Source organism: Physeter macrocephalus, unplaced genomic scaffold, assembly GCF_002837175.3.
Source record: "Physeter macrocephalus isolate SW-GA unplaced genomic scaffold, ASM283717v5 random_624, whole genome shotgun sequence".
NCBI lineage: Eukaryota > Metazoa > Chordata > Mammalia > Artiodactyla > Physeteridae > Physeter > Physeter macrocephalus.
The window spans coordinates 35,698-49,221 of NW_021145962.1; the positions used below are offsets into that span (position 1 = coordinate 35,698).

A 13,524-nucleotide genomic window follows, 5' to 3' on the forward strand; every position below is an offset into this window, starting at 1 on the left:
TGCGGTACACGGGCCCCTCACTGCTGTGGCCTCTCCCGTTGCGGAGCACAGGCTCCAGACGCGCAGGCCCAGCGGCCATGGCTCACGGGCCCAGCCCCTCCGCGGCATGTGGGATCCTCCCAGGCCGGAGCACGAACCGGCGTCCCCTGCATTGGCAGGCGGACTCTCAACCACTGCACCACCAGGGAAGCACATGGATTTTCATTTTGATGACATCAAATTTATTTTTTCTTTTTCATGTTTCTTTGCTCTATTATTTTCATCTATTTTTTTAAAATAGTTTTATAATTCGACCTCTTATATTTAAGTCTTTTGAGTTAATTTTTGCATGTAGTGTGAGGTAAGGGTCAGATTTTTGCTTATTTTGCTTTGTTTTGGCATATGGTCATCCAATTGTTCCAGCACCATTTGTCAAAAAGATTATTCTTTCCCCAGTGAGTTTCCTTAGCAACATTAATTGATCATATATGTGTGGATCTATTTATGGACTCTATTCTGTTCCATTGATCTATATATTGATCTTTATGCTAATGCCATTACTGTAGCTCTAAAGTAAGTGTGTCCTCATCTCCCTCACAGGCACACAGAACTTTGAATAACAATATCACTTTGTGTAGTCATTATTGTTTTATGCAACTCTCTCCCTGGTTAGACAGAACTCTTCCAGGAAAGAAATCATGTTATTTTTTTTATATTGGTACTAAAGGTATTCTTTTTTAAAATTAAACTTATTTTGAGATAATTACAGATTCATATGCAGTTTTAAGAAATAATACAAAGACATCCCATGTACCCTTTACCCAGTTTCCCCCAATGGTAACATTCTGAAAAACTTTAGTGCAATATCTCAACTAGAAAATAGCACAGATCTTATTCAGATTTCGCCACCTTTACATGTACTCATTGGTGTGTAGTTGTGTATAGTTAAGGGTATCTTTTTGCTATTTAAACCTTAACAATGATTTTTGTTGTTGTTTTTAGCTCCCCCTATGAATACAAGGCTAAGACACTCACAGTCTCGTTGGCGTTGGAAGTTGACGTTCTAGAGTAATGTAGTAGAGACTTCCCTGGTAGTGCAATGGTTAGGAATCCGCCTGCCAATGCAGGGCACACAGGTTCAATCCCTGGTCTGGGAGGATCCCACGTGCCGTGGAGCAACTAAGCCCGTGAGCCACAGCTACTGAGCCCTTGTGCCACAACTACTGAAGCCCGTGCACCAGAAGCCCCTGCTCTGCAACAAGCCACAGACACGAGAAGCCCATGCACGGCAACTAGAGAAAGCACCCCCCGCAGCCAAAAACAAATAAATCTTTTTAAAAAATATGCAGTAAATGCAGGGTGTTTATTGGAATCTAGAAGAACCTAGTGCACCTTTTTTGGGGGGGAATGGTGGTATGGGGAAAGGATATCAGGAAATGCCTGGAGGGGGTGAGTGCCTGCCAGGTGCTCACTAAATGTGTCACGTTGAAGGTTAGTGCCTTTAGGTGCCTGGCCCAGGATCACGCAGTGAGTGTACACAGACCTAGCACTCCGACTCCAAAGTCCAGGGCTCTCTCCCTCTGATAGTGGTACACGTGCACATATCCTTGCCACGAATGCCTTACCCCTATTTGGAATTCTGCCCCCAATCTTCTTCCTGTTTTCCTGGCTGTAAATTCTCAACGCCACGCAACGCCAGGAAGAACCGATGTAGCGTGCAACAGCCAACACTACAGAGCGTTCCCGCCTCGCAAGCGCCTTGCAGCCCCTGGCCACGCGCTCGTCTCGCCCGGCTCAACGCGCGGCTGCCTGGACGCATGCGCACGCTGGCAGCGGTTGTGCCCGGGACTCAGCCCTGCGCGCGAGGGGCGGGGCCGGAAGCAACTCTACGTCTCCCTGTTGCTAAGAGACGGAGCTTCCACAAGCCAGACCGACGTTCTCAGGCTACTTTTCCTCCCTTTCTCCGCTTCATCGTCTCCGAATTGCGTCACCATGGCGGACCCAGAAACTGAAGGCCTGCGAAGCACCTTCCCTTCTTACATGGCGGAGGGCGAGCGGCTCTATCTGTGCGGGGAGTTCGCTAAAGCCGCCCATAGCTTCAGCAACGTGAGTCGCGCTCTGAACCTATCAGCCACCCATCACTGAGGTCCTGATGATTCCTGAACCACCCTATTGTTTCCATTATTCCACTGTTACTGACTGATGCACACCTGTCACAGATAAGCCCCTGTTTGGCCGCTTTCTACCAATTCCCACTTGCTTTCTGCCTGGTTGTTAATAACCAACCTCTGTGTTAACAGTGACCTCGTCTCCTACTTTTTTACTCAAATGTTTCGCGATTGGCTGGGAGGCTGCTTGCAGAAGTGAAGTCTCTGGCACACGGTTGCTTCTGGAAGGTGGTCAGTGAATAACTAACATCGTAAAGCTTTACTGTAGTATAAATCGCTGCACCCGACCCTAAGGGGATTGAGTGCTATTTTAGGATACCAGGCATACTGCTAAGTGGCAAGCTTATGGGGGAGGTGCTGTTATTACGCCATTTTGTAGATGAGGAAACTGATACAGAAGTTGAGTAACATGCCCAAGATCACTGAACTAACGAGTGGCAGAGGAAGGGTTCAAACTCAGGCACTCGGACTTCAGTGCTGAGGTGCTAACCACCACACTCTACTGTACTGTCTCCCAAATAAGCTTTTGGATGTTTTTATTCCTGTTTCTTTTTTTTTTTTTTTTGCGGTACGCGGGCCTCTCACCGCCGTGGCCTCTCCGGACGCGCAGGCCCAGCGGCCATGGCTCACGGGCCCAGCCGCTCCGCGGCGCGTGGAATCTTCCCGGACCGGGGCACGAACCCGCGTCCCCTGCATCGGCAGGCGGACTCCCAACCACTGCGCCGCCAGGGAAGCCCCCCATATGACATATGACTGTTTCTTTTATAACAAATAGACCGCTTGTTACAAATGGAGTGGTAGGATAGACCTGTAACCAGTCCTAAGGCTCCCCCTAAAGTCAAGCTTCTCAACTGCTACCTAGAGTCTTTTGGCCCTTTGGATCACCAACCACATCCTAAAACCAAAAATAATTGATCAGATGGGGCAACAATTAAGTTCAGGGGCCCTGCACCCGCACATTCTCCTCTTTCTGGATCCTGTTTCATCCTGGAGAAGCTCAGGTAGTGAGAAAAGAACATCCCGAGAGCCTATAGCTTTAGGTGAGAAGTGGCCTTTTGTAGGAAAGGAAGTAGCTACTTCCTCTTCCTGGAAAAGTGTGACGGTCTTAGACAGGGGCGGGTACAGTCTGACGCCTCAGGAATGACAGTACACTGCAGACTATGGTAATGATCTCAAACAGGAGAAGAGAGGACATGGGGAGTAGAGGAAGCATTCTGCTGCCACTTTAGGGCCAAAACCACAGTTTCCATTTTCCCGGCATTTTCATCTTAATCCCCTGAAATAGTGATTCATTCTCAATAAGCTATGTAAAAAGAGAGGGCACGTGGAATGGATAACCAAGTTGCAGATTGTCTAAAATCCATTTTGTTAGCCTTCAGAATGCTTAGCCTTCAAGTAGTATTTTGAATGTGGTGTGCAGCCATTACAAGTTCATGGTTGAATTTTTTTGCACCAAACACCCTATGATCCTGAGTGGACTGGAGGCATCCCAGACACTAGGAGAAATTCCGAATATCCACAGGGTAGTATATTCTCACATCTCAACCATTGGTTTCCACAATAGCTTGTGATTTTACCTTGTTCCAGATGAGCCAGATGCAGATAACCTAGTTGACTGAGCAGAGATCAGTGTGGTGCTGCCTTTAGTCTGAAAAGATCCAAAGACCTGTTTGCTGGCCTGTGGAGTCCCCTTGAAACTCTGGCAGGAGGGTTTGGGCTGCTGTGTCCATTTCGGCTTCTTACCTCGCCCTGCCTGGTGCCTGTTGATCTGAGTGGTTTCTTCCTCAGGCTCTTCACCTTCAGAACGGAAATAAGAACTGCTTGGTTGCCCGCTCCAAGTGCTTCCTCAAGATGGGAGAGCTGGAGAAATCCCTGGCAGATGCTGAGGCTTCACTCCAGGGTGACCCGACTTTCTGCAAGGTGACCGTAAGGGTGGGAGAACTCACTCTTTCTTCATCACTGCCACCGCCTGCAGCAGCCTCTGATTAGTAAGGGTTGAAGAACCAGCCAGACTGCCTGGAGTTTATTGCCGTTTCCCTTCATAGGTTACTTGCCTGGCTCTCTGCCCCTGTATCCCAACATTTATCCTCAACCCAGGGACCCTTCTGTTCCACCACACCTGAGTCCTAGAAGGCCTTGTCTGCTCTCCTTGATTTGACGTCCTCTCATTTCAGGGGATTTTACAAAAGGCGGAGACCCTGTACACCATGGGAGACTTTGAATTTGCCTTGGTGTTCTATCATCGAGGCTACAAGCTGAGGCCCAATCGGGAATTCAGAGTTGGAATTCAGAAAGCCCAGGAAGCCATCAACAACTCAGTGGGAAGTGAGTGACCACGAGGCCTATGCCCTTATCCAGGAGGCTCTTGGAATCCTTAGGTTTGGAGGAAGGCCTGAGGTGCGCTGGGTGAGCAGCCACCACCGGAAGGAGTACAGGGAGTCCCAAGCTTGGATTCGGCTGCTCATGATTTCCTTGAGGATTAGGAACTGTCCACTGGGAAGACCGGTCCCCGATCCACTGCACTGAGCCCTGCAGTGTCTGGTTCTCTCCAAAGCCAGATGAGAAGCACCATTTTACTCACCCCAAGACAGACGAGTAGGCCTCTTTTTGGCCCGGTGTCATAGGGTAGAGTGAGGTCCTGAGCCCAGCCTTCCCCGGTCCCTGGCTTCCTCCCTTACCTCATACACACCAAGGGCAGGCTCTGCCCATCAGCTTAGTGGGGGTGAGGGTGGGTGGAGAGCTTGCCACTGTGGGCGGCAGAGTGTGGAAATGGAGAGCACCCCTGGTGCCCAGGGCCTGCTGTGGCCTTAGGCTAGTGGGGGCTGCCTGGCTCCTAGGAGAGTGTTGACCCATTTGCTTAATAGCCAGCCTCCGCCAGCCTCCTGCCAAAGGCAACTATGTCCACATAAAATATGTGATAGATTGTGCCTGGGGGCCCGGCCGACCTGAGCCCCAGCTTTTGTCCTTGCAGGTCCCTCTTCTGTTAAGCTGGAGAACAAAGGGGACCTGTCCTTCTTAAGCAAGCAGGCGGAGGTAAGGGCCCTGGCTGCTCTGACATCATCTCCTTCGGAAGGCAGAGCCCACACGTGCCTAAGGAGCACAGGAAGTTCAGCTCGGTGCTCTGTGATGACCTAGAGGGGTGAGATGGGGGCAGTGCTGGGAGGGAGGCCCAAGAGGGAGGGGATATAGGTATACATAGAGCTGATTAACTTCACTGTACTGCAGAAACTAGCACAGCTCTGTAAAGCAATTATACTCCAATTAAAAAATAACAAGTCTTAATGGCCCTCATGCCTGGGAGTGATGAGCTCCTGGCCAGTGCGGGCAGTCATGAGATTCTGCCCCAGCTCCTGAGGGGTTTTGGGAGTGTAGCTGTTCCTGGACCAGACACACTCCATGGTTCTCAGCCCACGGAGGTCCTGGAGGGAGAGCTCTGGGATCGCAGGCTCAGGGGACCTTGGCTGGGTGCTCCAGGCTCCTTTCTGAGGAGGCTCTGTTGGGTATTGCTCCATATTCCCAGAGCATGCAAGCCCAGCAGAAGCCTCATCCCGTGAGACAGCTCGTACATCATCCCAAGAGAGAGTCCAAGCGGAAGGGCTCGCTCAAGAGCGAGAAGATCATCCGACAGCTCCTGGGCGAGCTCTATGTGGACAAGGAGTATCTGGAGAAGCTCCTGTTGGATGAAGGTTTCAGACACTTTTTTTGCAACAGGGAACTCGGGGCAAAGGAAATCTGGGGTGGATGCTTAACGTATAAGCCAGAGGCAGAGCCTTTCAGAGGATATTTGCCGACACGTTCCTCTGGAAAGGTTTTGCTACCATTCTCATTTTACAGATGAGGAAACTGAGGCATAGGGAGGTTAAAAGTAACTCAGTGACACGGCTCTCGAATTTGAATCCAAGAAGCCCAGTTTCTGAACCAGCGCTCTTAAGTGCTATGGTACCCTGGGGGGGAATGCCGAAGATTTACCACTGCGGTCCCCAAAGGGGTATCCCCTGAGCCTTCAGTCTGCACAGAGGGCAAAGGAATCCAGCTTGGAGGTGCTAGAAGGGGAATCCTAGGACCGTGGAACTATAATATCCTAAAACCTCATCTGCTCTAATCCTTCCTTTTATCAGAGAGACCCCGAATGGGGAGTAACTTGTCCAAGGTGACGAGCAAGCTAGTGGTGGAGTTGACAGCAGAGCCCAGGCCTCCTAACCTCCAGTGCAGCACTCTTCCTACCACACCGTGCTGGCAGGGACAGGAAATAGGATGGAGCCTACTTCCTCATTAGACATTCGTTATATGACTGTCTCATATAAACATGGGTGGTGGGAGTGTTGCCATTAGCTATTGAGCCTGAGCAGGGATCACCCTCGAAGCCAATGCCTTTTCTCCAGAACTGACTTCCCAAGGTCCTGTGTAGGATTCCCGGCAGGTTGTGTCTCAGGAGCAGCTTCACTGCTGGCACAACTCCTCTGTAACAGGCCTGGATGCTTCCCTCCCTGCAGAGGAGCTTCCATGGAAGGAAGAGGTGACCGGAACATGACCCAAGTGGCCTTGCAGCTTTGCTCCCAGCTCTGACCTCTGGTTAGGCAGGTGGGCAGAGCTCGGGCATACCCCTCCAGGTCCCAGCTTGCACTGGCACACTTGGCACCTGGGGACTCGCTTGTCACTGGCAACCTGGACCAGGTTGTGCATTGCTACTTTGTCTTCTCTGAGGAAACAGCTTGAAATAAGGGAGCCCCGAGGGCTGGGAGCTTTCGCAGAAAGCTGTCCACTAGCTGCCGCTTCTGCTAGCTCCCCATGTCTTGCCGTAAGGGACCTATGCCCGAAGCCCTGTGCCATGGGAGTGCCTGAAAAGGGGGGGCTCTGTCCTCGTCTGGACCCGGTTAGACCCACTCTCCCACCCATGTGCTCTTGCTTTCATTACAGCCCCCCAATTCCAGGGAGAGGTCCCCACAGGGAGACCCTTAGCCAAGAGGAGGTGACTCCCCTTAGACGCCTCCCCACACCCTCGCCCACAGACCTGATCAGAGGCACCATCAAGCGCGGCCTGACCGTGGAGGACCTCATCATGACGGGCATCAACTACCTGGACATGCGCAGTGACTTTTGGAGGCAGCAGAAGCCCATCTACGCCAGGGAGCGGGACCGGAAACTGACGCAAGAGAAGTGGCTGCGGGACCGCAAACGCCGGCCCTCGCAGACGGCCCGCTACATCCTCAAGAGCCTGGAGGACATTGACATGTGTGGGTGGTGTTCTCAGAAGGGCGGGCCTGTGGCCAGGTGGGGACAGAGCCGCATGGCAGCCGGAGCCCTTGGCTTCGCTGGCCTTTGGATGGAATCTGGAGGGGAAAGTGGGATCCCCTGTCAGCTGGGGGGGGTGCTGCTCCCCGCTCCATATCCCCTCTCTCCCTTCCCAGTGCTGACCAGAGGCAGTGCTGAAGGCAGCCTTCAGAAAGCTGAGAAAGTGCTGAAGAAGGTGCTGGAGTGGAACAAAGAGGAGGTGCCCAACAAGGACGAACTGGTCGGAAACTTGCACAGCTGCATAGGGAACGCCCAGATCGAGCTGGGGCAGATGGTGGCAGCCCTGCAGAGCCACAGGAAGGACCTGGAGATCGCCAAGGAATAGTGAGTGCCTGCAAGGGCTTGGAAGGCCAAGCGGCCGAGGCCTGGGGCGGGGGCTACGTCTCGGCCTTTTGCCAGGGCTGCTGGTGGCTGAGCTCCCACTTTCTGCCCTGCGTGCCTGAGGTGGATTCCCCAGAGGGAGGAGCCACCTACCCAGGACAAGGGCACACCTAGACTGTCAGCTTTTTTTTGCCACAAAAGGAAGGTAGTGGCCCCAAACTCCAAAAAGCTCCCAGTGGTTTGGCTCTTAGGGATATTTTTATTTTTATGTCATCTCCACAAGCATTCAACTCCAGACATGCCAGATGTTGCTAGCATTGCGAACACAACAGTGACCAGACACAAGGCTCATTTCCCTTCAGAGATAAAACAAAAAGTGACACAGCTAATAAATCGCAACTGTGATAAGTGTCATAAGGAAAAAGTACAGGACCCGGTGCTATGGAAAGTGTATTCCAGGAGGACTTGACTGGGTGTTGGGGACACACTTGGCTTGTGGGAGGGCCCAGAGGTAGGCAGGAGGGAGCTTAAGGCCGAGAGGAGGCTGGACCAAGCAGGTAGGGGTTGGATCAAGCAGGGCCTCGGAAACCATGGCACTGACTAAGCTTGGGCTTCGAAGTTGTACCTCCCAGCTGTGGGGCCTTAGGCAGGCACTTAACTAACCTCTTGCAGCCTGGGTCTCCTCTGTCAAATGGACATAACAGTAGCCCTTACCCGATAGGGTAGAAGGGAGGGCGACATGCAGAAGTTTACATGAAGATCTCAGAACAGCACTGCGTATCCGTGATGACTGCTGTGTTGCTTCTCGGGAACCAACTCTTGCCGAGACTTGATGTCCCCTCTCGGGCACCATTGCTTTCTGGGCACCCTGGTTCTAACCTCTGGAGTCATTTGTGACCTTCTCTTGCCCGGTTCTACTCGCCCCACAGTTCTGAGCCTCTCTCAGTCTCCCATCCTCCCATTTTTTTTTTTAACTTTTAAAAAACTTGTTTATTTATTTTGGCCACACTGGGACTCAGTTGCAGCATGCGGGATCTCTTATTGTGGCACACAGACTTCTTAGTTGTGGCATGCGGGATCTAGTTCCCCGACCAGGGATCGAACCCGGGCCCCCTGCATTGGGAGCGCAGAATCTTAGCCACTGGGCCACCAGGGAAGTCCCTCCCATCCTCCCACTTCCTCTCAAGTCAGCCCTCACCTCTCCCTGCCTCGAGCTGCTCTCACACGTCACCTCCAGAGACATGCTGATTTTCACCTGTCGACTGTCCTTCCACTGCTGACACACAGGCCTTGGGCCCTCACTGCCTGCAGGTTAAAAGCAAATGCCTTCACTTGGCACTCAGGGCCCTCTCTGGACCCACTTCTGCACAGCCCTCCAATGTCAGTCCACCCTTCTGGGTCAAATCGGATCTCCTGAACACGCCTGCCACCTGTGTTCTCCCCCTTGCTCATCCGAGTCCTACAAGCTGTCCGTCCATTCCCAGCTCGTTTCTCACCTGCCCTCACTGTGCTGAGCAGGAATCTCGCATGCTGGCCATTCCAGGAGTAGAAAACAAACAAACAACAACCAGCTTTGGAGACAGACCTGAATCTGATTCCTGCCTTTGGCACTTAGAAGCAGTGTGGATTTGATTCAGTTGCTGACCCGCTCAGTTTCCTCCTCTCTAATGAAGGCATAATAATACCAACTCATGGGGATTTTGAGGATTAAATAAGTATATACAGTACTTTGGATCCAACTTCCTTGCCTCCCTTCTGAGCTCCGGACCTGCATATGCAACAGAGTCCAAGGCATTTCCACTTGGATGTCCCACAGGAGCCCCAAATTTAACATGTCCAAAGTGGAACCCCTCATCTTCCTGCCAAATCTCTTGCTTCAGGGCCCCCTATCCGTGAAGATGGCACTGGTGGCCACTCAGTCCCCAGGAAGGCGCCAAGGTGGCTTCCCAGACACCCCCCTCCCCTCACCGCTCACGCCAGCCCGCCGTGGCCCATCCACGCCTCCTCCTGCCATCAAGAGAACACTCCCTTCTCTCTTTCCCTCCCACAGCTCAGTCCAGACCTTCCTCACTTCTTGCGTGTTTCCTCCGACCTGGTTTCCTGCCGCCCAGCTGGCCCTTCTGTGCAAAACAAAGCCAGTGGTCGGGAGACTGTTCCAGCGCCCGGTTCTGCTTGGCTCAGACCGTCCTTCCTGACCTGACTTATCCTGACCTCGGTTGACCAGGCTCTCTCCGGGCCCTTGGGCATCCTGAGCCCTGGCCAACACCTCTCGGCTCTGCTTCTGTTCAGCCTTCTCTTTTGGCAGCCCTTTCTTCATCAGCTCCCTCCTCCCCATCCTTCAAATTGTAAAGAAGTGTTTTTTTCTTGGGGAAAGCCCACCATGCGCCCCAGAGTGACTTAGCAGCCCTCCTCCGTGCTCCCTCTCCACACGCCATATGTCTCTCGCCTGCCCTGTAGACCTTGGACTTTTCTACTCCCTTTCTCTTCCTGGTATCTGCCACGTAACGGGCACGTGATGCATGTGTGCTAAGTGGCTGATTAAGCAAACAGAGGTGTTCCTTAAACAAGCTTAGTTCCTTTGCAACATCCACAAACGGGCCTCCAGTCTTTTTTTCTTTTTCTTGGCTGCACCGGGTCTTAGTTGAGGCGTGTGAGATCGTTTTAGTTGCGGCATGCATGCGGGATCTAGTTCCCCGACCAGGGATCGAACCCAGGTCCCCTGCATTGGGAGCGCTGGAGTCTTACCCGCTGGACCACCAGGGAAGTCCCCGGGCCTCCAGTCTCACCCATGAGTCTTACCTGTGTGCCCCACGGGTGTCCTCAGTGGAATCAGCCCTGCCCCCACCTCCAAAGCCCACCATCCTTCCAGGCGCAGCTCAAATCCCGATTTGTCTGAGCAGCTTCTTCAGTGACCCCCAGCCCTCAATTCCTTTCTCTGATTACTCTGTGGATGACTTGATGGCAGGCTTTCTCAGTCCCCTTACTGTCAAAGATAACAGTACACATTACTGTTATGAACAGATTAACATATTTCAACTTGTCTGTTCACACCGGAAAAGAGCCACCCACTCTGGAAGGGGAGGCTGACGTCAAAGCAGCAAACATGGCCGAGAAGCCGAAGAGAGAGGAGCTGAGGGGGCCTCAGAGAGGAGGGAAGGAAAAGATGGGACAAGGCGGGTGGCTCCCTAGGCAGAGGGACAGGGCAGGGGCGGAGGGCTGGGGGAACGGCGGCTCGTGAGCTGGGCAGGGGGGCCAGGACCTGTGGGGAGTGGGAGGGCGGGAGGCCACGCTGAGGAGGGAAGTAGTGAGGGCTGATGAGGGCTTTGTTTTCACACCAGTCCCCTGCCTTATGCTTGACCCAGAACTGTGTGGTGCTGACGTCTCCCCACAACCCCCGACACCACACTCCCCTTGCTTCCCTGGGGCTGCATTGAGATGTGTCCGCCTGGTCCCTTTTCAATGTATTTACCTACATATTTATGTACATGTACGCATACATAGGATTTTTAAAACAGAAGTGACTCACTTCTGTGGTTTTTTAAAAAAGAACGTGCCTTGGAAAGGAATGTCTCATGCTTCGAATGGCTTCATAGAAAGGTATTTCAGCACCCACAGTATGTACGCAGGTAACTGCATCCCTGCGGACAGACACTGAGGCTGCTCCCTTTTGCCAGCACACACAGAGCTGCGGTGAGACTGCAGACAGATGTGGGTATGTCTGCGGGTAGAGGGATGGCTTGGTCAGGTCTGCCTTTCAAAGGCAGCCCTTGGTCAGGTCTGCCTTTCAAAGGCAGCGCGGCCACGGTGGGGAGGGTAAATCAGATCAGCGTTTCCTGGAAGACAAGGAAGTCAGCCACTGTGGGCCAGGGGCTGAGGGGTGAAGGGAAGAAGGGGAGCTTGCCTGAGAAGGGAGGGAGTCAGGGAGGGATGCTGGGGGAGGGGGCTGCGGTTGGGGGAGGGCTTTCTTGGTTTATTTGTTGGGAAGGAGGTATTTTTTAACAGATCAGAATGTTCATATGGCAATATGGTAATAGTAAAGAACCAGTGTAGGGGGGAGCGATTGCCTTTTCTTTATGGAAATATCTTTTTTTTTTTTTTTTTTTTTTTTCGGGACGCGGGCCTCTCACCACCGTGGCCTCTCCCGTTGCGGAGCACAGGCTCCGGACGCACAGGCCCAGCGGCCATGGCTCACGGGCCCAGCCACTCCGCGGCATGTGGGATCTTCCCGGACCGGGGCTCGAACCCGTGTCCCCTGCATTGGCAGGTGGATTCTCAACCACTGCGCCACCAGGGAAGCCCGAAATATCTTTTTTTTTAAGGTATACATTTTTTTACTGAAGTATAGTTGATTTACAATGTTGTGTTAATTTCTGCTGTACAGCAAAGTGATTCAGTTATAAATATATATACATTCTTTTTCATATTATTTTACACTTGATTTATCACAGGATATTGAATATAGTTCCCTGTGCTATACAGTAGGACCTTGTTGTTTATCCATTCTATACATAATAGTTCCATCTGTTAACCCCAAACTCCCCCTCCATCCCTCCCCCACCCCTATTTATGGAAATATATTCATCGCTTTTCTGATGACACGTGAATACTGAAAAAAAAAATGTAGATTATATGGACAAATTAAAAGTTTCCTTCATACTCTCATTTCCCTTGGGTAACCACTGTTAATAGTTAGATTTACGTTCTCTATTTCTTTTTAAAATGCCCGCTTTTTAATCTATTTACTTATTCTTTGGTGGTTTAAAACAACGCATTTATTCTCTTACAGCTCTGGGGGTTAGCCGTCTGAAGGCAGTTTCACTGGCCACAGTCAAGGTGTTGGTAGGGCCACACTCCTTCCAGAGGCTCTGGGGAGAATCTGTTTCCTTGCCTTTTCCAGCTTCTAGAGCTGCATTTATTGCACTCCTGGGCTCGTGGCCCCTTCCTCCATCGTCAGAGCTTTGAGCACAGCTTCTGCTTCAGGCCAGCACATTCACTTTTAACACTAATGGGGCAACGGACGTTGTATGTGCTGCCATAATCTGACTTTTTAACTTAATATATCAGGGACTTTTTTCGTACACAAAAAATTACACTGATTGCACTCAGATTGTTTCCACTGTTTATTACTACAAACAACACTCTATTGAGTGTCCTTGTCACATTATATTCCGGAGGTGAATTCCTAGAAGGGGAGTTGCTGGACCAAAGGGATATCTTTGCAAGCTGTTGCCTGTTTGCCCTCCGGAAAAGTCCCGATAATGTCCATTCCCGGCCCCAGGGCTCAAGAGGGCCTGGGCATCTCAGCCTTGCCAGCCTGGGCCTCATCCCTCCAACTGGCCCGTCTGTGCCTTCTTTCCAGTTTCCATAGTGCCTGGAATGGCCTTGTCTTGCTTCTTCCCCACAGTGATCTTCCTGATGCCAAGTCCAGGGCCCTGGACAACATTGGCAGGGTTTTTGCCAGAGTCGGGAAATTCCAGCAAGCCATTGACACGTGAGTGACCCGGGACTGTCCCCTCCCTACTCTGGGGCCAGGACATCCCACCCTCGCACTGGACTCCCAGACTGGGGCAGGATATCAGGCAAAGAGGCATCAGAAGACCCGAGTTTGGCTCTTGGCTGTGCTAAGCGACCAGGGGCAAGCCACTTTGTAAACTCTGTGGCTCATCAGTTAAATTAATTAATAGAATAGAATCAGCATTTTCTCCAAACTTCCCAGTGACAAGAGTCACCGAGGACACTTGTTAGGCGTATGAATTACTGGGCC

General features: G+C 51.8%; 1 protein-coding gene across 2 annotated transcripts; it reads left to right on the plus strand.

Moving 5' to 3' along the window:
- Positions 1-1,905: 1,905 nt before the first annotated feature.
- On the plus strand, positions 1,906-13,255 carry LOC102994907 (outer dynein arm-docking complex subunit 4). Of its 2 annotated transcripts, none has more exons than XM_028486090.1 (8): positions 1,906-2,085; positions 3,936-4,067; positions 4,322-4,472; positions 5,119-5,180; positions 5,668-5,833; positions 7,157-7,381; positions 7,556-7,763; positions 13,165-13,255. In XM_028486090.1, the coding sequence occupies exons 1-8, from the start codon at positions 1,972-1,974 to the stop codon at positions 13,253-13,255; spliced, it is 1,149 nt and encodes a 382-aa protein (XP_028341891.1). In that variant the 5' UTR covers positions 1,906-1,971. The 2 variants fall into 2 exon arrangements, with proteins under 2 accessions (XP_028341891.1, XP_028341890.1); XM_028486089.1 differs by lacking the exon at positions 13,165-13,255 and adding an exon at positions 9,811-10,347.
- Positions 13,256-13,524: the final 269 nt, after the last annotated feature.

Bases quoted from the DNA above. Each gene is read 5' to 3' on its own strand.
- LOC102994907 (XM_028486089.1), top strand. From the start codon at position 1,972: ATGGCGGACCCAGAAACTGAAGGCCTGCGAAGCACCTTCCCTTCTTAC. The intron at 2,086-3,935 runs GTGAGTCGCGCT...TTTCTTCCTCAG, and splicing joins CCGCCCATAGCTTCAGCAAC to GCTCTTCACCTTCAGAACGG. The intron at 4,068-4,321 runs GTGACCGTAAGG...CTCTCATTTCAG, and splicing joins GTGACCCGACTTTCTGCAAG to GGGATTTTACAAAAGGCGGA.